Source organism: Bufo gargarizans, chromosome 3 (genome assembly GCF_014858855.1).
Source record: "Bufo gargarizans isolate SCDJY-AF-19 chromosome 3, ASM1485885v1, whole genome shotgun sequence".
Classification (NCBI taxonomy): domain Eukaryota; kingdom Metazoa; phylum Chordata; class Amphibia; order Anura; family Bufonidae; genus Bufo; species Bufo gargarizans.
In genome coordinates this window covers 218718549-218745776 of record NC_058082.1, presented here as the reverse complement: position 1 = coordinate 218745776, position 27228 = coordinate 218718549, and the positions used below count along the sequence as shown (strand labels likewise).

Genomic DNA, 27228 nt, shown 5'->3' with positions numbered 1-27228 from the left:
TAGCTATGGTTAAATAAAAAACATCTATTTTAATTCTGTGATATAACAAAATCCCACATGAATATTTTCCTATGCCCCAGGATTAATGGTGGCACATACATAAATTAGATTCCATACTGGTGCCACTGTTAAAGGCAATCATCACCAATTTCACTAAGACTGAAAAAAACAACAACTCTCTAGCATTTTATATAATATTTTTATTTTTTGCACCTTAAAATATATAACAACTCCCAAAACACATGATAAAGGTCACAGATATAATAACTGCAGTGTACGCAGGTGACCTTTCATGCAGTGATATACATAAGTGGCCTTTCATTTTCCTAATGAACAAAATTAACATAATAAATGAATGGCATGGATACCAATAAATTGTGATTAGACATAGAAATATATTTGGCACCAATTAGGAAATCGTGAAACTGTCAAGAAGAACTTGCTGTCTGTGCAATGGGAGAAAAAAAAAAACTAAAAGAACAAAACTAAAAAACAACCATTGCATTTAGCGTTCACTCCTGTATTTTAACCAACAGTCACATAAAAAAATAAAAATAAAAAAATCACTCAAAAACATCACTTTCTATTGCAGATTTTGAATTTATGTCTCAAGTAAATATAGCTTAAAAGGGGTCGTCTGGGTTCAGACCTGAACACAAACCAATCTGCACTAATTCACCATGAATGAGTGGAGCATCGAAGCTGTTCACGCTCCGATGCTCCCCCTTGCCCTGGTTTGCATCATTTGGACACTGCTAGGCGGAGGCTTCCGCCTAGCAGCGAGTCCGGTGATGTCACGGGCTCTGATGGGCAGTCTTTAGTGCTGGCCTAGCCTGTAAAACGGACTCACTGCTAGGCGGAAGCTTCCGCCTAGCTAATCCATGGAAAGCCCGGTACGTCACCCGGTACGTCTCTAGAAAATTTCCTTGCGTGCACAGGGCAAGGGGTGGCATTGGAGCGTAAAATCTCTGATGCTCCACTTATTCATGGTAAATGAATGCAGATCAGATTTATACAACCTCTAAGTGCATTTTACCTCCTTAGGCCTAGTTTACACTGCAGTGATCTGTCAATGTTTGATCAGTGATTTCCATCAATGATTGTGAGCCAAAACCAGGTGCAGGTCAAAAACAAAGAAGAGGTGCAGGTCTTCCCAGTGTCCCTTATCTCTTTATGCTCCAATCCTGGTTTTGACGCACAATCCCAGATGGAAAACACTGACCAAATAATTAAGTGTGAACTAGGCCTTAGTGATGCAACTTAGCTGTGTTCCAGTGTTAGAAATTAGTTCTACATGAAACCTTGAGTTGTAGGTTTTTTGGGAACAATTCTGGTGTATGTATAATGTATTACATAATTTTTTTTCCACCAAATAATTTTTTTTTTCTGTGTCATCACATTCCAAGTCCATTAACATTTTTATTGTTCGATGGTGTAACTGTGTGATGACTTAATTTTTTAGGGGAAATTTGTAGTTTTCATAGGTACCATAGGTTTTCATTGGTCCGATACATCTGAATGTATTAAAGGGGTTGTCCAGCCATTAATATTGATGACCTACGATCAGGACAAGTCATCAAGATCAGATTGGCGGGGTCCGATGCTCTCGCAGATCAGATGTTTGACGAGGAGGCACTCCATGTGAGCACCGCTTCCTGGTCTTCACACTACGTGGCGTCTCCCCTGGAGCGATGGCAGAGTGTAATTACAAGTACCCGCTCCATTCTCTTGAATATATAGAGCGGTTACTTGTATTACACTGCACTTCTGAGGTGAAGGATATATTCACCCGACCGGATGTGTTTTGCGGTCTGCAAATTGTGGATCAGCAAAACACGGATACCGGCCGGCCGTGTGTTCTGCAATTTTGCCAGGAGTCGGACCCCCACCAACCTGATGTTGACGACGAAAAATACCGGTCAAGTTTACACAGGTAAAAAGGGGGTGTAGTTTTGGGCGCAGCTAAACACCGGGTGTTATTTGACAACCAATCGTTTTTGCATTCTTTGAGGTTTTTAGGCATCCAGTTTTTTTATTCCTTTTTTGAATTTCCTATCACTTTAAAAATAGCGCAGCCTAAAATGATGCAAAAAGTCCTTATGTTTGAACAGATGGTATTGAATAAGCTCTTTATGGGGAGTGAAATAAACAAAAAGCTAGGAAATATACATTCCCTACACCTATTTCAGTGCTGCTTGCCCCTCCCCATAAGGTGCCATAACACCAGCTTACCCGGGTTTGCTTTGTAAAAACTAAAAGAAAACTATTGTTGACAGTCATTGAGCAAAAAGGTCTTATCTGACTGCCAGAAATCTTTCATATAGATCTAAAAGGAAGCAAATATATTGAGATTCCCCTCTAGTGACAATTGTTCACTACAGAAGCGGTCCACATATTGTATGGTAGAGATAGGACAGGAGAGGGGCGGCGTAGAAAAACATTACTATTTTATCATTTATTTTTGTGTGTGTGGGGTGCAAGTGTTTGGTGTGACTTATTTGATGCTGTCATCTGGACACTGGTAAATGTCTTCTGCTGCTCCAGTGGTCCCCTCAGTTCTTTGTTTATTTTGCTCCGACAATAAAATGCCGTACCACATGTATGGATACAGCTGCATTCACATGACCACTGCAGCCAATCACTGGCCTCAGTGATGATGCTGCTATGTACAGCATGTGGCCGCTGAGGTGGATGTAAAGCAGATTATTGCCGTAGCAAAGTAAACAAAGAACGTTGGGAACGGCTCTTGAGTAACGATTTATTTTTAACTTTATAAAATTTACTGTGGTCACTTTTAAACTGCAAATTCTCGGACAACCTCTTCAAGGAGATAAATACTGTGGTGCAGATTCACTAAAACGGACCCTTCAATTCCAACGTCCGTATGGAGTAAGATGTCACCATGATAAAGGCTGCCGATCCCTGCTTTTTTTTTTTCATTTTTATTGGATGAGGTCCTCATGCTTTGATATAGACTACACTGATTTATGATAATGACTTTTAGAATAAAGAATTTGGCATTGACAGATATGTGGCAGGAATAATTCAGTCATACCCAAAAGGAAATTATGGATTAATTACCCAGCAGTAAAAAGTTGACAATTACAAATTTGTGATTATCCACTTACCAAGTCTGGGTAAAGAAATACATCAATGTCTGCAGTGCATTTGTTCTTCCATGCCCTCATCATTAGAGAAATGTGCAATAAATAACTTGTGCTGCAGTGTGTCAAAGTAAAAAAATAAAGAAATCTCTCATCACAACAACACCGATCCAAAGATGCCCATGTGTGAAAGGAGGAATCCCAACCTGACATGCGGTTATTACTTTATAATAGAGCCACTGTACTGTCAGAAGATAAAAATGGATACACAGTTTGCTCACAATTTTACAAAAAATTGTTATTTAAAAACTTAAAAAATTTCATTGTTGAGCACAATTTTCAGAATTCGTAACTACTGGGGCAACAGGCTTGTTAATTATTTTACTCTGGATCTCCGAATGCAAGTTTGAAAGGTGCGCTGTACACTTTAGGTCCTTGACACGTTATTAGGGTATACAGCAGAAGTTGACATAATGGTGAGCCCCTGAGGCCAGTGACTGGCTGCAGAGGTAATGGGTTGTCTATGAGACATCATTGCTGTAGGTGGGTAAGCAAAGCCCAGCAGGAAGAACTGAAGCAGAAGCGCTGGATATAACTGGCTGAGTACTGCTCGACTGTTCAGGCCATTCACCAGTTTTCTTGCTTGTTGCTGAAACCAGACAAACCAGTTAATACCGAGAGGTCTTAAAAAGTAATCTGCCTTCCTTTCTGATAAAAATGAGTTGTCCCATTACAACAGCTTAAAGGTCCATTCACACGTCCGTATGTGTTTTGCGGATCCGCAAAACATGGACATCGGCAATATGCTTTCCGCACCTCGCCGGGACTCTCATAGAAAACGCCTTTTCTTGTCCACAATTGCAGACAAGAATAGGACATGTTCTATTTTTTGGCGGAACGGAAGTACGGATCCGCAAATGCGGACAGCACATTCTGGCCCCATTGAAAATGAATGGGTCCGCACCTGTTCCGCAAAATTTTGCGGAACGGATGTGGACCCATTTTGCGGACATGTGGATGGACCCTATCCACAGGACAGGGGATAAGTGTCTGAGCAATAAGGGTCCAACCGCAAGAGGCCCCCACAGATCAAAAGAACGGGAGCAGTGGCGGACATCAACATTCAGTTCTGTTACAATTCATTCCAAGTTTATTGCTACTTATTTCATTCTTGATTTTTTCTTTTATCACTAAACGCTGTGTATTTTGGTATTCAGATATATAACATTTTAGGCAGGTATTAGCATTTTGGTCAGACCAATAAAAAGCGCAGTACAAAAACACTGAGTAGACAATAAATGCTAAAAAGGTTACTATCCAGATGCTTAAATCCCAAGGATAAGGGGACTTTGACGTGTTCTTGGCAGGAAACCAAGTCAGCGTATGTGTCAAAAATTCCCAAAGGTTAAAAAATAAAATGCATCTGTTAACTAGGAATGTGCGACCTGTAACTTCTATTTTATTGAAAGCTATTGAGCTAAAGAAAAGTTCATTTTGCTCAGCTTCCAGTAATTCTTTTCTCCATTAGAAGCTTCCTCTGGAGCCTTCACTAAATGGACTCTGGGAAGCGGAGCTGGCTCACCGGAGGCATCTGTGCTGCATTAATCTATTACTTAGCATATCTTTTCTTAATCAAGGTTTAAAGACTCTCCCCATCCAGCCTACTGATTAAATAAGGTTATGCAACTGACTCACAACAGAAGATTTTCCTGGAAAACACCTGTTTTGCATTGGCCATAAATCGAGCCTTTCTCCTGGCAGTCACAGGCAAGATATGATGGCAACCTTTATAAATGCAAGCTTCTTGAGGTGTTGTATATTATAGGATCTGTACATGCTTAAAGGGGCATTCCGTTCTATTACTACTGATGACCTATCCTCTAGATAGGTCATCAGTATCTGATCGGAGGGGGTCTGACACCCGGGACCCCACCAATCAGCTGTTTGAGAAGACTTCTCTCAGCTTTTCCTAGGCCAGTGCTGACTGTCACGTGGCCTAGGTGCAGCTCAGCCCCATAGAAGTGAATAGGGCAGAGCCCGATACCAAGCACAGCTACTATACTATGCACGACGCTGTTCTTGGTGAGCTGCAAGAAGGCCACGGTCCTCACAGGAACGCCAGTGCCTTCTCAAACAGCTGATCGGCAGGGGTCCCAGGTGTCGGACCCATCAGATACTGATGGCCTATCCCGAGGAAAGGTCATCAGTAGTAAAATGTCAGAAAACCCTTTTAAACCAAATTACATTGCCATTTAGTAGGGCTAGAATAATTGTATGGAAAAACTATGTATTGGACTGCATTCAATGGTGGTGTTCCACCTGATCCAAGACATACGTTTAACTAGCGATACATATAAAAGCGGCGCTAAAAAAAAAAAAAAACTATGGTGGATCACTGTAAAACATTTTTGACAGAGCAGCGCAGGTACTGATGAATACACCTTCACTGGGCACAGATAGAATCATGGCCATTGACTGCAATAGCTGCTTTAGTTAAAGGGGTTGTCCACTTCTTGGCTACTGTTGATCAATATGTATGTAAGACAACGAAATAACAGTAATATTTATTGATTTTTTATATTTCATAAGCCGTGCCCCCTTGTTGGCCAAATCTTCTGTGCTGTCCGCATTGAGGCCTGTCCATAAGACGGCCGCTAATTGGGGGGTGGGGTCATGTGACCAGACATGCCACACCACCTTCTCTATTCACAAGTACTGCACCTGCAATAGGCTCCCAACAAGTGAAATAAAAGCATATTGTAGGTGCAGTGTATTTGAATGGAGAAGGCTGAATGTTATGGGATGTCTGGAGGTTTTTTTTTTGCCTGGCCGCGTGACTTTTCATCAGCAGCCATTTTACGGAAAGGACCGCCATGTGGACAGCACAAAAGACTCGACTACTAAGAGGACATACCTTATGAAATCTAGAAAATGGAATATAATATCAACAAATACTATATTAGTAAGTGTTATATAGTCATCTTACATGCACACTGGTCAGCAGTATCCAGAAAGTGGCCAACCCCTTTAGTTAAGAGTGGTTATCCAGTTCCAAGTCTTTTTATTAACATTTTCTTACAGTAGGCTCATCAGTGGGTGACCTGCTGAAATGTACTGGATAACGTGACTCAAATCCTCTGTAACCCTTTCCTGACATGACTATTTTCTGTTTTAGAATTTTTGTTTTTTGCTCCCTGCCTGCCCAGAGCCATAACTTTTTTTATTTTTCTGTTCACATAGCCGTATGAGGGCTTGTTTTTTTGCAGGAAAAGTTGTACATTTTAATGCCACCACTTAATATTGCACAGGATGTAGTGGGAAGTGGGGAAAAAAATACAAAAGGAGGTGGAATAAAAAAACAAAACGCAATTCCGCTACAGTTTTACGGGTCTTTTTTATGCCGTTCACTATGCAGTAAGACTGCCATTTTTTCCGTTACGCCATTCACTCTATGGGATATTTTTTATTTAAATATAGTATGGGTGTTTTCACACGCGGCAATGCCCATAATGTTAATTTTTTTTAATTCTGGACAGAAATCACTATACCCCAGTTCAGTGCTGCCACCTGCTGATCTGAACTGGGATATACTAATATCATGCTCCAGCTCATTATTACAACAGGGGAAAGCGCACACTTCTGGGTTTTAGCCTCCTCAGACACCGTGGTCACATTTGACCAAGCCATCTGAGGGGTTAAATGTCTGCAGTTGGCCTTGCAGCCGATCGCGGACATTAGCTGTGGGTGCTGCTATATGAAACAGCAGGCACCCAGTGTCTATGGTGCTCGCTCCATACCAGAGCAGGCACCATCTTTAAAAGACCCAATATCTGCCATACATGTACAGATTTTGGGAAGGGGTTAAAAGGAACTTGCAGATAATTATAGTCTAGATCAGATAGCGCTCAGAAGACCGATATGCACCTTTTGCATGATCATTCTGAGATTTGGAGTCGTGCGAGTGGTCCTCGATTGGGAGCCTTTCCTGTTTGAATTTACATACTGAGAAAGACCACTAGATTGACTCCTCGTGTCAGAAAGAGCATAGATTCAGACCCACAAAATATCCGCCTGCTCAGCTCCTCCTGCTCGCCGATTGGACGGCACATGACCGGTTCTCTTTAATGAGCTACAGCTAGGCGTCTAAGCAAACAGCTGGACAGGGAGGTCGCTGGTGACTCTCCTTACATCTAGGATCTGTCAGCAGCAGCTTGACGACGATTTCTATTTAACAAGGTTATTTTCGTAAAAATAATTAGAAACAGCAAAATTTACAAGACACTAGATTTTACATATTTGGACTATGAAGTCAATGACAGAGCTAGAGACAATGTAAACCATTAACCATTCACTGCTCAGTGAAATTTTGATATTACATGCCAGTCAGGCTGTCAAGGAATGAATAGAGCAGCCTACACTACATACATAATAAGGCTGGTCTCAATCTGTGCCCACTGAAAGGAGAACTAAGTGGTATTACCACCCTCACCAAGACCTCCTCCCCTGCCCCTTATGTGTTCCAGCTGAGTAAGACTAGTGCCATGAATAAAACATAACCTTATGCCTCGCATTTCTCTTGTTTTTCAGGAACAGACTGAATGCATTTTCATGATGTTTTTACCTCATACATTTGGCATTTAATGAGACTGTAATGTATAAAGCTTTATGCACTCAACATTTTCATCTTCGTTTTAACAAAAGTTTACATTTGTAAGATTTTGGCGACATAATTTTAAGGCGGGAGGGGGGTTATGGCTTACCCACTTGGTCGACTACTCCAACAAGAGGTTCGCGGAAGAGAAACTATTCCCTACAGACTACAAAGGAGAGTGATGGCATATGCACAACACCCCTTTTTCTCAGGAATGGACCCCATGGATATATCCTTTAGGGCACATCCAGTAGATACAGCAATGACTGCCCTATGATGGCACACTTGTGTTTATAACGGACACCTGATGGATGCACATGGTAGGCATGAAGAAACACCGTGCATTGTGAAACCTATACCAAGTACCGGTAGTCAAAAATCTACAAAGTGTGGCAAGAGGCGTATGCCAGATGGGCACTAACAAACCAAGATCTGTCACACGTCCTACAAATGTACTCCTAGCCCAGGGTGAACTAAAGCATGCACTGGCATTCGGAGCAGAGCGTTGCCTTCTGCACACTTTCTCAATAATCCAATACCGGGGGGAATTTATTAAACGATTTTACGCCCGTTTTCTGGCACACAGAAGTTTCAAATGTGGCACTAAACTTTTTGACTTTTTTCACTTCTTTCTTCATCTTTGAAAGGGGGCGAGAACAATAGATGGGGGTTAAGTGTTGTGGCATTTATTATGTAGAGGAGGGATCAGCTACCTTCGGCACTCCAGCTGTTGTGAAACTACAATTCCCAGCATGCGCCAGTCATTTCTATAGGAGTTCTTAGAAGAGGAGAATAAGTATGCATGCTGGGAGTTGCAGTTTCACAACAGCTGGAGTGCCGGAGGTTGCCTACCCCTGATGTAGAGAGAGTTTGCTTGTTTCCATGGTTATGACCACCCTAGTCCAGCAAAAGAGTCAACCCTCGAAAAATAATTACTTTATTGAATTTCAAACACATAACTAACTCGACTATACTGTTTGAAGGTAGATCCACCGGGGGTTGAGTGAGCTATTGGTGGGTACGGGAGTAATGTCCCTATACTGATGCCCTAAACTACACCTCAGCCCAGAGACGCCCCCTGATGGTGGGGACTCTCTGTCCCAGAGACAATCCTTTTAAGTGGAAAGGAGAGACCACGGTCAACCCGACAGTTTTAATATAGTTTACACAAGATAGTGGCATATATTATAGTGCAAATTTCATAGATTTCAATTTCTGGTGCACAGATAGATGGGCATGAAGTGCCGGTCTAAATACATTTTCCCTGGTGTGTTTAGATGCTCAGTTTTAACATAGGGAAACATATCCTAGGCAAAAAACCTAAGCTGTAACTTTAGTAAACCTAAAGCTTACTAAACCCAAGTTTACAGTGGATATTGACGTGGCATTTTAGGTTATAAAATAATGCACCAGATCATATGTTACATTAAAGGGGTGATCAATGTCAAAATGAAAATCAGACATCAAATAGTCCAAGACACTCTCTTTCTAACAAACCTAGAACCGGCCCTGTACCTCACATGGAACCAGAGATCTCCACATTCATTGCGCCAACTGTACTGCTAGATATATTTCAGGCTAGCAGCACAGGGGGCATGTCCTTCCTGCTGCAGCACTCTCCCTATCACACCGCAGGGTGTGTGTCCTTCCTGCTGCAGCTCTCTCCCTATCACACCGCAGGGGGTGTGTCCTTTCTGCTGCAGCACTCTCCCCATCACACCTCAGGGTGTGTGTCCTTTCTGCTGCAGCACTCTCCCCATCACACCTCAGGGTGTGTGTCCTTTCTGCTGCAGCACTCTCCCCATCACACCTCAGGGTGTGTGTCCTTTCTGCTGCAGCACTCTCCCCATCACACCTCAGGGTGTGTGTCCTTTCTGCTGCAGCACTCTCCCCATCACACCTCAGGGTGTGTCCTTTCTGCTGCAGCACTCTCCCCATCACACCTTAATAAATTTCTCTGCAACTGAAGACGTTTATTAAAGAAGTCTGGCCCATCAAATGTGCGCCACAAAAACGCGGATCAGATGCGGACCAAAAATAGGGACGTGTGAATGGGGTCTTAGAAACCAGTTTGAACGCAGGAATTATTTTTCTAAGTAGAGAGTCTTATGCAAACTATTGTCAAGTTGCTATCCCTCATTCACCTCGGGAAAATTCTGACATAACTCATGAATACTTGCGCACTCTGGATTCATTTTGATTCCCACTGAAATGAATAGGATTTGAAGTAGCTTTATCATAAAATTGCTAAATATAAATAAAAAGCACACAACAAAAGGCACGAGTGTGAATGCACCGGTTTTTAGAACCCATGTCCTTCAGTTTTACAGTAAACTAAGAAGGTATAATAAATCTGCCCTAGTGTGCTCTAGAGCACCAGCTGTGTTATGTTTAAGGTGCGCGAGATTCCCCCAAAGTACCATATTTTCCAGTGGACGTGTAACTCCAGTCTTACAAAGCCTCTCGTATGTCATACAGACATATCGGAAGGTTATCTTAGTGGGGTTCCCGAGTTCCCATTCCAACTAATCACTAGACCTTTGTCCTTTCAGATTTTAGATAAAGGGGTTATCCCATGAATAAATAAATAAACATTTCAATCAAAACAAAATCTAGTATACAACGACCTATGTCTAATAAAGCTACAACCAGCCCTGTACCTCACATGGATCCAGAGATCTCCCCATTCATTTCTCCAATTGCTCTTCTAGACTTATTTTAGGCTAGCAGCTTCTCAGAGGGTGTGTCCCATCTGCTGCAACTAGTGGCAGTTGAAGGATGGAACTGAGCATGTGCGGTATTCTCAGTGAGCAGGACAAAGAAATTAGAAAAACAAAAACAGTAGGTGGCGCTATACAGGCAGATTTCAGTGAACAATTCAGCTATACATAGATCTCTCCAATCATCTATTTACACTGTCTGTCCAAAAAAAATAAAAAGTCGCCACCTGGATTTAACTAAGCAAATAGTTACGAGCCTCCTATTGGATAATTGCTGCATGGGCGATTATCTTTCAGCTGGCAATAAGTTATTTAACCCCAACTGGTGCAATGAGTTGCTTCTCATTTTTAAACAACCATGTCAAAAGACACATCTCGTGGTGGTGGAAAAGAGGTTAGTCTGTTTGAGAAGGGTCAAATCATTGGCATGCATCAAGCAGAGAAAACATCTAAGGAGATTGCAGAAACTACTAAAATTGGGTTAAGAACTGTCCAAATCATTATTAAAAACTGGAAGGATAGTGGGGACCCATCGTATTCGAGGAAGAAATGTGGCGGGGAAAAAATCCTGAATGATCGTGATCGGCGATCACTTAAACGTTTGGTGAAATAAAATCGAAGAAAACCAATAGTAGAACTCAGGGCTATGTTTAATAGTAAAAGTAAGAGCATTTCCACAAGCACAATGCAAAGGGAACTCAAGGAATTGGGACTGAACAGCTGTGTAGCCGTAAGAAAACCACTAATCAGTGAGGCAAATGAGAAAAAAAGGCTTCAATTTGCTAGGAAGCATAAAGATTGGACTCTGGAGCAATGGAAGAAGGTCATGTGGTCTGAGGAGTCCAGATTTAGCCTGTTTCAGAGTGATGGGCGCATCAGGGTAAGAGGCAGATGAAGTGATACACCCATCATGCCTAGTGCTGACTGTACAAGCCTGTGGGGCAGTGCTATGATCTGGGGTTGCTGCAGTTGGTCAGGTCTAGGTTCAGCAACAGTATGTGCTCCAAGAATGAGGTCAGCTGGCTACTTGAACATACAGAATGACCAGGTTATTCTATCAATGGATTATTTCTTAGCTCATGGCACGGGCATATTCCAAGATGATAATGCCAGGATTCATCGGGCTCAAATTGTGAAAGAGTGGTTCAGGGAGCATGAGACATTGTCACACATAGATTGGCCACCACAGGGTCCAGACCTTAACCCCATTGAGAATCTTTGGGATGTGCTGGAGAAGGCTTTGCGCAGCAGTCAGACTGTACCATCATCAAGGCAAGATCTTGGTGAAAAATAAATGCAACACTGGATGGAAATAAATCTTGTGACATTGCAGAAGCTTATCGATACAATACCACAGCGAATGCGTGCCGTAATCAAAGCTAAAGGACGGCCCAACAAAATATTTTTGGTGGCGACTTTTGTTTTAGATGGGCAGTGTATATCCAGGACTGTGATGAGGGGACATCCTCTGCGTCTGGAGGAAAGAAGGTTTCTACACAAACATAGAAGAGGATTCTTTACTGTAACAGCAGTGAGACTATGAAACTCTCTGCCTGAGGAGCTGGTGATGGTGAGTTCACTAAAAGAGTCCAAGAAGGGCCTGTGGTGTTCTTTTATGGGGGTCCTTTGCTGCCTGTGACAAATACCCCATATAAATGAGGACTTACCTAGTTTTACATACACTACAGGTAAATGTACAATCACGAGCAAAAGGGAAGCGAAGTGAAACGGAAAGCGCTCAGTTGAGCATCCCGTGGTGTGGGGAAAGCGCTAGGTCAGGACTGCTATCTCTATTCATTAGCCATCCCAGCTGGGCAGTAGGTAGGCAGCTGTTAACGTGATCAATGACTTACCTAAATGTCATCTCAACTGATTCGCTTCGAAATTACCAGCAAGTGAGACTAATGTACAGGTGCTAATTTATTTAAACCGTTCTCTTCACTTGTACGTAGCATTAGAAACTGCATCTGGCACCTAATGTTAGCTGTCAGTTGTACTTAGTCATGCCTCTTCTAATGACTCTGTTCATTAGAAATGAGCACAAATTATGAAATATTGTGAAAAATGATACGGCAAATAGATCGGACACAGCAAATCAATTAGAGAAATTTCCTGCAGAATTTGCTCTCCTAGCAGGAGGAGAACATGCAGGTTTCCGAGCAAGAGACGAGAACAATTAAAAAGCAATTGACAAAAAGTTGGCAGCCGTATTTATCAATCTGCTGGCACTGGCACGTAGGCAAGGGATTGTTTCTCTAGTAAAATTGGAAATGTACATATATTTTTATGATACATGTATATACATGCACAGTGCCGTTACTATCGCATACCAGACAGCTTACAGTACTGAGCAACCGTCAGGGCATCCTTTCCCTCGTGTACATTTCCCTTATACAAATGCTGAACACAAAACGCGTCAGCAATAGTGGAGGTACAATTTGTTTTCCTACATACAGAAGCACATTAGGGAGATGAGGGGGATTTAGCTAGTATCTAGTTTTATTTTTAGAGAAGAGTATTACATTGGTCAGCGTGAGGGAAAGTTCACACATTCCAAATAATGTCGCTGATTTGCCATCGCAGATTTTCCTGCAGCAGATCAGCAGCATTTGTACAGCACCAGCAAACTGGATGAGATTGTCCGAAATTTCATCCAAGCACTGCGTCAAAAATCTGCACAGTAACTTGATCTGTGGGGGTGAATTTGAAGTCTACGGCATGTCAATTTTAGGCTACATGCACACGACCGCGAGGTGTTTTGCCATCTGCAAAACACGGATGCCGTCCGTGTGCGCTCCACAATCCGCAGATCGGAACGGGCCGCTCATAATAGAAATGCCCATTTTTGTCCACGAAACGAACAAGAATAGGACGTGTTCTATTTATTTATTTTTTTGCCGGAGCCACAGAACGGCGAAACGGATGCAGACAGCACGCGGAGTGCTGTTCACATCTGTTGCGGCCCCATTGAAGTGAATGGGTCCGTATCTGAGCCTCAAAAAAATGTGTCGTGTGAATGAGGCCTTATGCTGCAGATTTTCACTGCAAATTTTACCCTTTGCAATGGAGAGGGTGAAATGCATAGCCATTTCCACGGAAAAAACAGCCACATTATTTTCCACTATATTAAGTTCCACAAATCATGGATTTCCGTGTGGTTGAAATCGGCATGAAAATCCACATGTAAATCCGTAATGAAATGTTACTCAGATATTGATGTGGCCGTGTAGATTTTGACCCAGATTTCATTCCGGATCCGCAATGATGTCCACACATAAAGCATTATGTCTTGTGAATTTCAAAACTCCATTGATTTCAATAGAAAAAAAAATCTGCGGCAAATATTGCCAATTTCAAAAACTGAATCAACAAGAAGAAATCAGCCTGCCGGATCCATACTGATGCTAGCCGACAGTGCTGCCAGAAGTCCGCTCCAGTCCTATTCAAGGCAAATATGCAGAGAGGCAGCCGGAATAGAACTACAGCATGCTTGTTTGCATCCATCCCGCCTCCATTATAGCGAATGGGACCGGAGAGGACTTCCAGCGGCATTAGCATAGATTCGGCATCCTGCCGTACCCAGCTGCCGCAAGTGTGAAAGTAGCCCTAACGAGTTTCACTTCAGATTTATCACTGAGAATTTTTATTTTTTTTTAAGTTGCAAACTGACTCCAGTACAAGGGTGTAGAAAACTGAAATACCCCTTCTAGACCAGAGTGTTAGGTTTAAAGATGCACCAAATGGAGCAAACACCATGCATCATGTGATAAATCTGGTGCAAAGTACACCAATATAGACTACTGCAAAACTGACTTCAAATATTATTCTCATGATAAATCCCCCCTACTATGCTAGACTGGGTGCAGATTTGGGTTGTGAACTGCGAAATTTGTGAACTTAGCCTAAAGGTCCTACCACATGGGACATAAGACCAGTGAAAAAAAAATACCACAGATTTTGCTGCTGATCCTCTCCAAAAGGGATGCCCAACCTGCGGCCCTCCAGCTGTTGCCAAACTACAACTCCCAGCATGCCTGGGCAGCCTACAGCTATTAGGGCATGTTGGGAGTTGTAGTTTTGCAACAGCTGAAGGGCTTCAGGTTGAGCACCTCTGCTTTAAAAAAAACAGCAACAAATCTGCACGCGTTATACGCAGATTTAATTAATGTGGATTTTGCTGTAGATTGGCTGCAAATTTCACCATTAGCATTGCAAAAGGAGAAATCGCCAGTGCAACCTGCAGCCTAAACGCAGATTAAACAAATCTCATCCACTTTGGTGCTATTGTAATACACTAAAAATGTTATGTCTGCAAACATCTGGCTGCATGTATTCTAAGGCCCCTTTCACACTGGCGTTGCAGGTGAGGGCAGGATGCGATGCAGGTGCGTTCATGGAAAATCGTGCGAGGAGGCACGCAATTTCAGTCAGTTTTGACTGCGATTGCGTTCAGTCGTTCAATTTTTTTCCCAGCGAGTGCAATGAGTTTTGCACGCGTGTGAGAAAAAAAAATGATTGCGATACCCAGACCCGGACTTCTTCACTGAAGTTGGGGTTTGGTGTTCTGTAGATGTTATTATTTTCCATTATAACATGGTTATAATGGAAAATAATAGCATTCTTAATACAGAATGCCAAGTATAATGTGAATTGAGGGTTAAAAAATAATAAAAACATAACTCACCTCATTCCTTGATCGCGAGCCAGGATCCTCTTCTTTGTTCTTCTTGAAGGACCTACAAAAGGACCTTTGCTGACATCATCGCGCTTACCACGTGGTGAGCGCGGTGACGTCAGCACAGATCCTGCTGAATAAAGGATCTTCACTTAGAAGGACCTGCGATGATGTCATTGAAGGTCCTTTTGCAGGTCCTTCAAGGGAATGAGGCGAGTTATGTTTTTATTTTTTAACCCTCAATTGACATTATACTTAGCATTCTGTATTAAAGAATGCTATTATTTTCCATTATAACCATGTTATAATGGAAAATAATAAAGTCTACAGAACACCAAACCCCAACTTCAGTGAAGAAGTCCGGGTTCGGGTACCACATTCAGTTTTTTCTCACGCGCGAAACGCATTGCACTCGCAGGGAAAAAAACTGAACAACGGAACGCAATTGCATTTAAAACTGCGCAATTTTCCCTGAACGCACCTGCATTGCATCCGGCCCTCACCCGCGACGCCCGTGTTAAAGAGGCCTAAAAGGTGCATTAACAGATTTGTACAAACTGACTCATTCATCAGAATGTGGTTTGCAGCAATTCATGTGCTTACCACCAGAAAAACCCAATTCAGGTGGATGGCAAAGGTTTTCAGTCCCAGACATTTATGCAACAAATCTGCCACAAAAAGTCTGCGATGTTAACACTACTAATAAAGCGGATTACATTTAAACAACTCTCATCCACATTCTACACAAAAGATCTGTGTGAATCCGCGTGGAAATGGACATGTGGTGCAGATTTTAATCTTCAGCATGTCAATCTATGCACAGGGTGCAATTTGGAGGAACCTTGGCCCGTGGGCCTAACCCTAAAGCTGTGTTAGTTTCTATTTCCTCCATTGCTCCACCGACGTTGAATTATTGGAGTCCTCCTGGTAGTCATTCCAACATCTTGATCACAGCTCTGAACATACAACAACTCTCTGAAATGAAGAGTTTCCTTGATATATAGTGGAATTACTGCATAATGGAAGTCACACCAGAGGTCTCCTGTGTTATACACAGATCTTGTCGACAACCTGACCCCACAGTGGTCGTAACAAGGAAGTCACCGCAGAACTGTGAAGGCACCGCAGTGTGTTATTTAATGTGACCAGTCCTACACAAGACAGCAGAACAAATGCCCTGACAGAAATGCGCTCAGCATTACCCCGACAGTTTGATTAAAATTCACAGGGATTTGGGACAGTTTCACCAGAGTTGAAGAGTTTTCAATATGAAACTCTGCACGAAATTACTTCTCCAACCGAGCAGCTCTACTTACATCAATATCCTCTTGGGTAAATGTCTCTGGATCCTCTCCCATCATGTTGGCTAAATGTCTCTTTCCAATGTTGAACTCTTCAATCTGTTTTTTAATAAAAGCCTCTGTGTACTTTTCAGGTCCCGAGGCTGCAACATTTTTCCTCTGTACTGTGGAACTGGTATGTATTAGTCGAGACGCCTGTGCCAAAATAAGAGGGGCAGGGATATAGAAAAAACTAAAAAAGGAGAAAAACTAATCAAATGATAACTAAAAACTAAATAAACGAGCCGGTAGAATACATAGAAGACAGGTAAGGCCATGTTCACTATATGGCATCAGCACTTACCAGCAACAACATAAAGTTACAATACAATAAAGTTATAATAAAACAGAATACATTTTGAAGATTAGTTGCTTTTCATACTCACAGTGATAAATGAATACAATACTGACCCTACTTACCCATGTCATCACAAAGTAGTGGGAACGTCGCAGCTTGTAGCATTGCTACTATTTATGTGTACACAATGGGGCGTCATTAAATCTGGAAACGTAGAACATGTCTACGTCATTTTGAAGACCTCTGGTGCGCAAGGAGTAACTTGCCATGGCTTTTTGTTGCCTGACCAGGCTGGCATAAGGGATGAGTGGTACTGTCCTCAATAGTAAATGTGGGTATTCCCATCAGGAACACTGGCGGCAAATCACCATCATACGCCATCAATGTCAGATAGGAGAGGGTCCCAGACTTGGGACTCACACCTATCTCCAAAATGGGCCCCCCGAAGTGAAAGGTGGCAGTCACGCATGCACAACAAGCCCCTGTTTAGCACTATGGCTGTTCCGAAAATAGCCAAGCGCTGGCTCAGGGACTTGTGAAAATAGCAGAGCATGCTAGCTCAAATAAGTCATCAGTATCTCATCTGTGCGAGTCTGACTCACGGGACCCCCGCCAATCAGCTGTTTGAGAAGGCAGGCTCCTGTGAGCGCTGCCATCTTCTCTCAGTTTACCAAGCACAACGCCGTACATTGTACAGCGGCTGTGCTTGGTACCGCCGCTCAGCCCTATTCACTTCAGTGTGGCTGAGCTACCGATAAACACATGGCCTAGGCTACGCTGATCTGAGGGGGTCCTGGCTATAGGACACCCACTGATGACTTATCCAGAGAATAGGTCATTAGTATAAGGCTACATGCGCAAAATATGGAATTCATGCGACCAGTATCTGTGTTTTGTGGATCCACAATTTGCGGACCGGAAAGCGGACACGGTAGTGCGAATGCCCCTTTAGGGTAAAGTGAATTTCATGTGTTTTAACAAGCTTTTTTGTGACATTTGTCCGGTTCCATATTTTAATGTGTTTTTGTTCAGCTTTTAATTTTCTTGTTTTAATCTATTTATAAGTCTATGGGAAAACTCCATACATAGAGCATGCTGCATCCAAGAAACTCATGAAAAGCGATTAATAAAAATAAAATAAAAATGGCACAAAAATGCACCTTTTGTAGCACAATTAAAAAATTCCTTATTGGCCTTCAGCAAACATCTGGCTGCAGCTATATTTTGCTGTAAAAATACTTACGGTATTTTGCGCCCTGTAAGACGCAGTTCCCCCCCCACCCAAAGGAGGGGGGGAAATGCCCCTGCATCTTATGAGGTGAATACTAATGAGCGCTTTCTATATGGAAGCGGGCATTAGTAACGGAGGACCAGGAAGCGGTGAAGGCTTTGTACTCACCGCTTCCTGGTCCTCGGCTGTGAACACTTTTTTTTTAGATTTAGAGGCACTGGGGGGGGCTGATTTAGAGGCACTGGGGGGGGGGGCTGATTTAGAGGCACTGGGGGGGGGCTGATTTAGAGGCACTGGGGGGGGGGCTGATTTAGAGGCACTGGGGGGGGGGCTGATTTAGAGGCACTGGGGGGGGGCTGATTTAGAGGCACTGGGGGGGGGGGGGCTGATTTAGAGGCACTGGGGGGGGGGGCTGAGTTAGAGGCACTGGGGGGGGGGGCTGATTTAGAGGCACTGGGGGGGGGGGGGCTGATTAGAGGGCACTGGGGGGGGGCTGATTTAGAGGCACTGGGGGGGGGGCTGATTTAGAGGCACTGGGGGGGCTGATTTAGAGGCACTGGGGGGGGCTGATTTAGAGGCACTGGGGGGGGGGCTGATTTAGAGGCACTGGGGGGGGGCTGATTTAGAGGCAACTGGGGGGGGGCTGATTTAGAGGCACTGGGGGGGGGCTGATTTAGAGGCACTGGGGGGGCTGATTTAAGAGGCACTGGGGGGGGGCTGATTTAGAGGCACTGGGGGGGGCTGATTTAGAGGCACTGGTGGGGGCTGATTTAGAGGCACTGGGGGGGGCTGATTTAGAGGCACTGGGGGGGGGGCTGATTTAGAGGCATGGGGGGGGCTGATTTAGAGGCACTGGGGGGGGCTGATTTAGAGGCACTGGGGGGGCTGATTTAGAGGCACTGGGGGGGGGCTGATTTAGGAGGCACTGGGGGGGGGCTGATTTAGAGGCACTGGGGGGGGCTGATTTAGAGGCACTGGGGGTGGGGCTTGATTTAGAGGCACTGGGGGGGGGCTGATTTAGAGGCACTGTGGGGGGGGGGCTGATTTTAGAGGCACTGGGGGGGGGCTTGAGTTAGAGGGCACTGTGGGGGGGGCTGATTTAGAGGCACTGGGGGGGGCCTGATTTAGAGGCACTGGGGGGGCTGATTTAGATGGGCACTGGGGGGTCCTGATTTAGAGGCACTGGGGGGGGGCTGATTTAGAGGCACTGGGGGGGTGGCTGGATTTAGAGGCACTGGGGGGGGCTTGATTTAGAGGCACTGGGGGGAGGCTGATTTAGAGGCCCTGGGGGGGGCGGATTTAGAGGCACTGGGGGGGGCTGATTTAGAGGCACTGGGGGGGGCTATTTATAGCACTGGGAGGGGGCTGATTAGAGGCACTGTGAGGGCTGATTTAGAGGCACTGGGGGGGGGCCGATTTAGAGGCACTGGGGGGGGCTGATTAGAGGCACTGGGGGGGGCTGATTTAGAGGCACGGGGGGGCTGATTTAGAGGCAACTGGGGGGGGCTGATTTAGAGGCACTGGGGGGGGCTGATTTAGAGGCACTGGGGGGGGCTGATTTAGAGGCACTGGGGGGGGGCTGATTTAGAGGCACTGGGGGGGGGGCTGATTTAGAGGCACTGGGGGGGGGCTGATTTAGAGGCACTGGGGGGCTGATTTAGAGGCACTGGGGGGGCTGATTTAGAGGCACTGGGGGGGGCTGATTTAGAGGCACTGGGGGGGGGGGCTGATTTAGGCCCCTTTCACACGGGCGAGTTTTCCGTGCGGGTGCGATGCGTGCGGTGAACGCATTGCACCCGCACTGAATCCTGACCCATTCATTTCTATGAGACTGTGCACACGAGCGGTGATTTTCACGCATCACTTGTGCGTTGCGTGAAAATCGCAGCATGCTCCTCTTTGTGCGTTTTTCACGTAACGCAGGCCCTATAGAAATGAATGGGGTTGCGTGAAAATCGCATGCATCCGCAAGCAAGTGCGGATGCGGTGCGATTTTCACGCATGGGTTCTAGGTGACAGTCTATTCACTGTATTATTTTCCCTTATAACATGGTTATAAGGGAAAATAATAGCATTCTGAATACAGAATGCTTAGTATAATAGTGCTGGAGGGGTTAAAAATAATAAAAAAGTTAACTCACCTTCTCCTCTTGTTAGCGCAGATGCCGGTCTGTTCTTTATCTGTGGGCTAAAGGACCTTTGATGACGTCAGATCACATGCTCCATCACCATGGTGATGGACCATGTGATTGGAGCATGTGATCTGACGTCACCTCAGGTCATTCAGTCCACAGCTAAAGAACAGAGTGGCATCTGCGCGAACAAGAGGAGAAGGTGAGTTAACTTTTTTATTATTTTTAACCCTTCCAGCACTATTATACAAAGCATTCTGTAGTCAGAATGCTATTATTTTCCCTTATAACCATGTTATAAGGGAAAATAATACAATCTTCAGAACATCAATCCCAAGCCCGAACTTCTGTGAAGAAGTTCGGGTCTGGGTACCAAACATGCGCGATTTTTCTCACGCAAGTGCAAAACGCATGACAATGTTTTGCACTCGCGCAGAAAAATCGCGCATTTTCCCGCAACGCACCCGCCTCTTATCCGGGCAAAAAACATGACGCCCGTGTGAAAGAGGCCTTACAGTACAATTTGTATTCAGAAGGATCCATCCAGACTTTCAATGTAAAGTCAATGGGGGCGGATCCGTTTGAAAAATGCACCATATTGTGTCACCTTCGAACGGATCCGCCCCCAATGACTTCCATTGTAACTCTGGACGGATCTGTTTGCCTCCGCACGGCCAGGCGGACACCCGAATGCTGCAAGCAGTGTTCAGGTGTCCGCCTGCTGAGCAGAGCGGAGGCTGAACACTGCCAGACTGATGCATTCTGAGCGGATCCGCATCCACTTAGAATGCATTAGGGCTGGACAGATCCCTTCGGGGCCACTTGTGAGAGCCTTCAAATGGAACTCACAAGCAGAGCCCTGAACGCTAGTGTGAAAGTAGCCTTAGAGGCACTGGGGGGGCTGATTTGAGGTCTGAATGGGGTCTTAAAATTATTTTTTCTTATTGTCCTCCCCTAAAAACTAGGGACGTCTTATGGACTGATGTGTCTTATAGGGCGAAAAATACGGTAATCTGGGCCTCTGTGTGTGCATGAAACTACCCATGCAATAACTAGGTAAATTCCCCTCTGCAATCAGAATGAGCGACACAGCTAAATGTGTAAATGTGGATGAAAATGTATAGGTGTTTTTAAAAGCAATGTAGAAGATCCTAAGCAAGGCAGTGCACCATACGGAGAAGCTGACGCCTAAATATACAGTACATCACAAACCACTATTTCCTGGAGCAGCAGAGGCAATACGTTCAGCAAACACTGCCAGGCAGTTTCCACTGACTCACCACCAAACCTATTTCTAATTACGTAGCTACTGGCTAGAAGCGCAGCGCTGAGACTGCACACACGGCTTTCAGGACACCCAAATCTACTGTACAGGGAGCACGCGCTTCTCCATTTATTCTACCCAAGTACATTTTTGTGCTTCAGCCCCTTCTTAGACATGCTGCTGAGGAGAGAGAGACTGCATTTCTTTGCAGTTATTTGCTTATAAATACTTCAGTATATAAGTACTAAAAAGGGGAAATCCTGAGAAAATGATATTCTGATATGTTAGTATGTGAGAGGATCACACTGGTGAAATCTGTGATCTCATGCCAGCCTCGATTTCCAGAATGAAAGGGCTCTACATATGGCTTAAACCCCTTTGGCTCGGCTTGGAGATTTCTGTTACATCTGCGTTTATGCTTTTATCAGGGGATTCGTCAGGATTTACCTCACTTTTGACAAGAGGAACAGCAAAGTTTGCATCTGCCGAAAAATGGATCAGCCATAACACAGATGTGAACAGAGTCTAACCAAAAGACCATTCAAACCAATGACAGTTTGCTCACAATCTTGGGCTAGATTTCCAGAACTCTCTGAGCAGTGCCGAAGTGGTCTGAGCTGGAAGATCACAGTGATCTTCCCACTGGATTCCCCTGCTAATCACCCACAAGGGCAAAGGCATTTTCCAGAGTTCTGGTGACGTTTCGGGCTCTCCTTGGGACTGCCAGGAAGCCAGGTAACGTCACTGGCACTGATGCGCGGGCTTTAGCGCTGCCCTAGCCTGTAAAACAGCTAGGGCAGCGCTAAAGCACCCCCATTAGAGCCGGTGACATCACCGAACACACTGCCGGGCGGAAGCTTCCGCCCGGCAGTGTGTTATTGTAAACAAAAGAGCCCGTTCCCTGCGCGATCAAGAGCAGGGCAAGGGAGCGCATCAGAGCATGAAATGCTAACATCAGGGGGGCTGCCTGGGTGAAATTACGGGTATGTCCTTTAAACAGGGAAAAATTTCTAATCGCTCCCACTCGCACAGTTTTGAAGCTACACTCACTCGGACCACATATCGTTGGTGTCAACCCGACACCGGCGGAGCTCGCAACGGCCAATGAAAATATTTCTATTTTCTATACGCTACTCCTCCCACAGTTTTAGGAGTACAATTACGAAACTTTGCACACTTATTCGGCACATACCCGAATAGGTTGCTTGTGCTTTGTTAACTGATACCACCCTCCGGGCCCCTGGAGCGGCCCCCCAAAGACCCTACTTTTTGCCATAGACTTTCATTGGAAACTTGTAAACTTTTGCCACCCGTACAGCTTTGAAGTTAAACTTGCCAAACTTGGGTCACTCTGAAAATTTCTGTCACATTTCGGGGACTTTAAAAAGTGGGCGGAGCCACAAACAACCAATCAGATTTTCCCTATTGACTTCAATGAGAAAATATTAAAAGCTGTCATTCTCACAGTTTTTAAGCCAGAATACCCAAACTTGGCACCGTGGGTCACTGGGGTTAAAATTTATAAAAAGTGGGCGAAGTCTACAATGGCCAATCAAATTTCAGACATTTGTTTAAATGGGAAAATGTCAAACTGCCGCTACTCTTAGACAGTTAATGGCAGGGTCCTCAAACTTGGCACATATGGTCAGTGGAGGACTAGGATTAAAATTCTGAAAAGTGGGCAATACCAGATATCAGATTTCTTTGATTTAAATGGGAGAAGAAAAAGTGCCATTCTCACATTATTGATGTCATGGACCTCAAATATCACAAATGTGGTCATTGGGTGTTTCCACTGCAAGGTTAGAAGAAGTGGACGGAGCCACAACAATCAAATTTTACTCACTGTTTTTTCAATAGAAAAAAATAAAACTGCTGCCATTTTTAGGCTACTTTCACACTAGCGTTCATAGGTCTGTTCGTGAGAACCGTTTGAAGGAGCTCACGAGCGGACCCGAACGCCTCCGTCCAGCCCTGATGCAGTCTGAATGGACGCGGATCCGCTCAGACTGCATCAGTCTGGCGGCGTTCAGCCTCCGCTCCGCTCGCCTCCGCACGGACAGGCGGACAGCTGAACGCTGCTTGCGGAGGCGAGCGGATCCGTTCAGACTTACAATGTAAGTCAATGGGAACGGATCCGCTTGAAGATGTCACCATATGGCTCAATCTTCAAGCGGATCCGTCCCCCATTGACTTTACATTGAAAGTCTGAACGGATCCGCTCAGGCTACTTTCACACTTAGAATTTTTTCTAAGTTATTAATGCAGACGGATCCGTACTGAACGGAGCCTCCGTCTGCATTAATATGATCGGATCCGTTCAGAACGGATCCGATCGAACGCTAGTGTGAAAGTAGCCTTACACGTTAATTCCTCATTCACGCGTCAGTGTTTGGTCAGTGATTTCCATCAGTGATTGTGAGCCCAAACCAGGTGCGGCTCGAAACACAGAATAGGTGGAGAGATTTCCCTTATACCTTATGTCTGTGGAGGCACCAATTCTGGTTTTGGCTCACAATCACTGACCAAAAACATTGACGTGTGAATGAGGCTTAAATGCCATAATTCCCAAACTTTAAAGTGTTAGTCACTAGGTGACTGTGGCTCACAATTAGGAAAAAAAAAAGGGGCAGGGTAACAACAGCCAATCAGATTTCAGCCATTGACCTTAATGAAAAAAATAAATTCCCAAACTTAGCACAATTACTCACTGGGTCAAAATTGAGGAAAAGTGCGTGGAGACAAACAGCCTAATGCCTCTTTCACACTTGCGTTGTCCAGATCCGACGTGTACTCCACTTGCCGGAATTACACGCCGGATCCGGAAAAACGCAAGTGTACTGAAAGCATTTGAAGACGGATCCGTCTTCAAAATGCTTTCAGTGTTACTATGGCACCCAGGACGCTATTAAAGTCCTGGTTGCCATAGTAGGAGCGGGGAGCGGTATACTTACAGTCCGCGCGGCTCCCGGGGCGCTCCAGAATGATGTCAGAGCGCCCCATGTGCATGGATGACGTGCCATGCGATCACGTCATCCATGCGCGTGGGGCGCCCTGACGTCACTCTGGAGCTCCCCGGGAGCCGCACGGACGGTAAGTATGCTTGCTGCTCCCCGCTACACTTTACCATGGCTGCCGGGACTTTAGCGTCCCGGCAGCCATGGTAACCACTCTAAAAAAGCTAAACGTCGGATCCGGCAATGCGCCGAAACGACGTTTAGCTTAAGGCCGGATCCGGATCAATGCCTTTCAATGGGCATTAATTCCGGATCCGGCCTTGCGGCAAGGCTTTAGGATTTTTGGTCGGAGCAAAAAGCGCAGCATGCTGCGGTATTTTCTCCGGCCAAAAAACGTTCCGTTCCGGAACTGAAGACATCCTGAACGGATTTCACTCCATTCAGAATGCATTAGGATAATCCTGATCAGGATTCTTCCGGCATAGAGCCCCGACGACGGAACTCTATGCCGGAAGACAAGAACGCAGGTGTGAAAGAGCCCTAAATCAGATTTCACCTATTGACTTCAATGTAAAATGATCAAATAATTTGTTTTCTATGGGAAAATTTTAATTGCCGCCACCTTAGACTGTTAATGGCAGGGTCCTCAAATTTGGCAATTGGGTGACTTGGGTCAAAATTTTAATAAACTAGGTTAAACGCACTTTGCTTATATCTCGCAATCTGTGGTTTCTTCAGAAAAAAATGATATTGATATTTTTGTACTTGCATTTTTTAACCCGTTAAGGACTTATGATGTACCGGTACGGCATGTTTCCCGAGTCCTTAAGGACCCATGACGTACCGGTACATCATGTGCATCTCCGATCACCGCCGCCCGGCGGACAGTGATCGGAACCTGGTGCCTGCTCAAAAAAATTAAGCCCCCCCCCCAAAATGAAAAGTTTCAAGTAAAAATAAACAAAAACGTCATTTCCCTCCCCCCCCAAAAAAAGTATACATATTAGGTATCACTGCATCCGTATTGACCGGCTCTATAAACATATCACATGACCTAACCCCTCAGATGAACTATAATAAAAAATGAAAACTGTGCTAAATAAACATTTTTTTTGTCACCTTACATCACAAAAAGTACAACAGCAAGCGATCAAAATGGCGTTTTTGCCCACCAAAATAGTACCAATCTAACCGTCACCTCATCCCGCAAAAAATGAGCCCCTACCTGAGACAATCGCCCAAAAAATAAACTATGGATCAGAATATGGAGACACTAAAACCATTTTTTTGTTTTAAACAAGCTGTTATTGTCTAAAACATACATAAATAAATAAAAAAGTATACATATTAGGTATCGCCGCGTCCGTATCGACCGGCTCTATAAAAATATCACAGGACCTAACCCCTCAGATGAATACTAACTTTTTTTTAATAAAAACTGTGCTAAATAAACAATTTTTTGTCACATTACATCACAAAAAGTGTAATAGCAAGCGATCAAAAAGTCACACGCACCCCAAAATAGTGCCAATAAAACAGTCATCTGATCCCGCAAAAATCATACCCTACCCAAGGTAATCGCCCAAAAACTGAAAAAATTATGGCTCTCAGACTATGGAAACACTAAAACATGATTTTTTTGCTTCATAAAAAGATATCTGTGACAACCTGGTCTATAAAAAAATATCACATGATCTAACCTGTCAGATAAATGTTGTAAATAACAAAAATAAAAACGGTGCCAAAACAGCTATTTCTTGTTATCCTGCCTCACAAAAAGTGTAATATAGAGCAACCAAAAATCATATGTACCCTAAACTAGTACCAACAATACTGCCACCCTATCCCGTAGTTTCTAAAATGGGGCCACGTTTTTGGAGTTTCTACTCTAGGAGTGCATCAGGGGGGCTTCAAATGGAACATGGTGTAAAAATAAATAAAAAATGTCCAGCAAAATCTGCCTTCCAAAAACCGTATGACACTCCTTTCCTTCTGCGCCCTGCCGGGTGCCCGTACAGCGGTTTACGACCACATATGGGGTGTTTCTGTAAACTACAGAATCAGGGCCATTAATATTGAGATTGATTTGGCTGTTAACCCTTGCTTTGTAACTGGAAAAAAATTATTAAAATGGAAAATCTGCCCAAAATTTTGAAATTGTATCTCTATTTTCCATTAATTCTTGTGGAACACCTAAAGGGTTAACAAAGTTTGTAAAATCAGTTTTGAATACCTTGAGGGGTGTAGTTTGTAGAATGGGGTAATTTTTGGGTGGTTTCTATTATGTAAGCCTCACAAAATGACTTCAGAACTGAACTGGTCCCTAAAAATTGGGTTTTTGAAAATTTCTGAAAAATTTCAAGATTTGCTTCTAAACTTCTAAGCCTTGTAACATACCCCTAAAATATCATTCCCAAAATGATCCACACATGAAGTAAACATATGGGGAATGTAAAGTAATAACTTTTTTTTTTAGGTATTACTATGTATTATAGAAGTAGAGAAATTGAAACTTGGAAATTTGCAAATTTTTTTTACAAATTTTTTGCAAATTTGGTATTTTTTTTATAAAAAATAAATAAAAATTTGACTTCATTTTACCAGTGTCATGAAGTACAATATGTGACGAAAATGCGTCTCAGAATGGCCTGGATAAGTCAAAGCATTTTAAAGTTATCACCACTTAAAGTGACACTGGCATGTGAAATAGGGCTGAGTCCTTAAGGGGTTAAATGCAGTTTTAAAGGGGTTGTGGGCATACCCTACAGACCCCACAGCGTGGCCAGACCTGTGCTGGCAATCATACTTACCTGATCCCTGGCACTGGATTCTGATCCATCGCTGCCCCGCTGGGTC

General features: G+C 44.0%; 1 protein-coding gene across 1 annotated transcript in view; it reads right to left on the bottom strand.

The window, feature by feature from the left end:
* MRPS9 (mitochondrial ribosomal protein S9) overlaps positions 1 to 27228 on the bottom strand; it is a 151419-nt gene that overhangs the window by 39912 nt on the left and 84279 nt on the right. The window contains exon 5 of the mRNA XM_044285557.1: positions 16467 to 16646. Within this exon, the coding sequence (XP_044141492.1) occupies positions 16467 to 16646 (180 nt within the window). The remainder of the gene's footprint in view (positions 1 to 16466; positions 16647 to 27228) is intronic.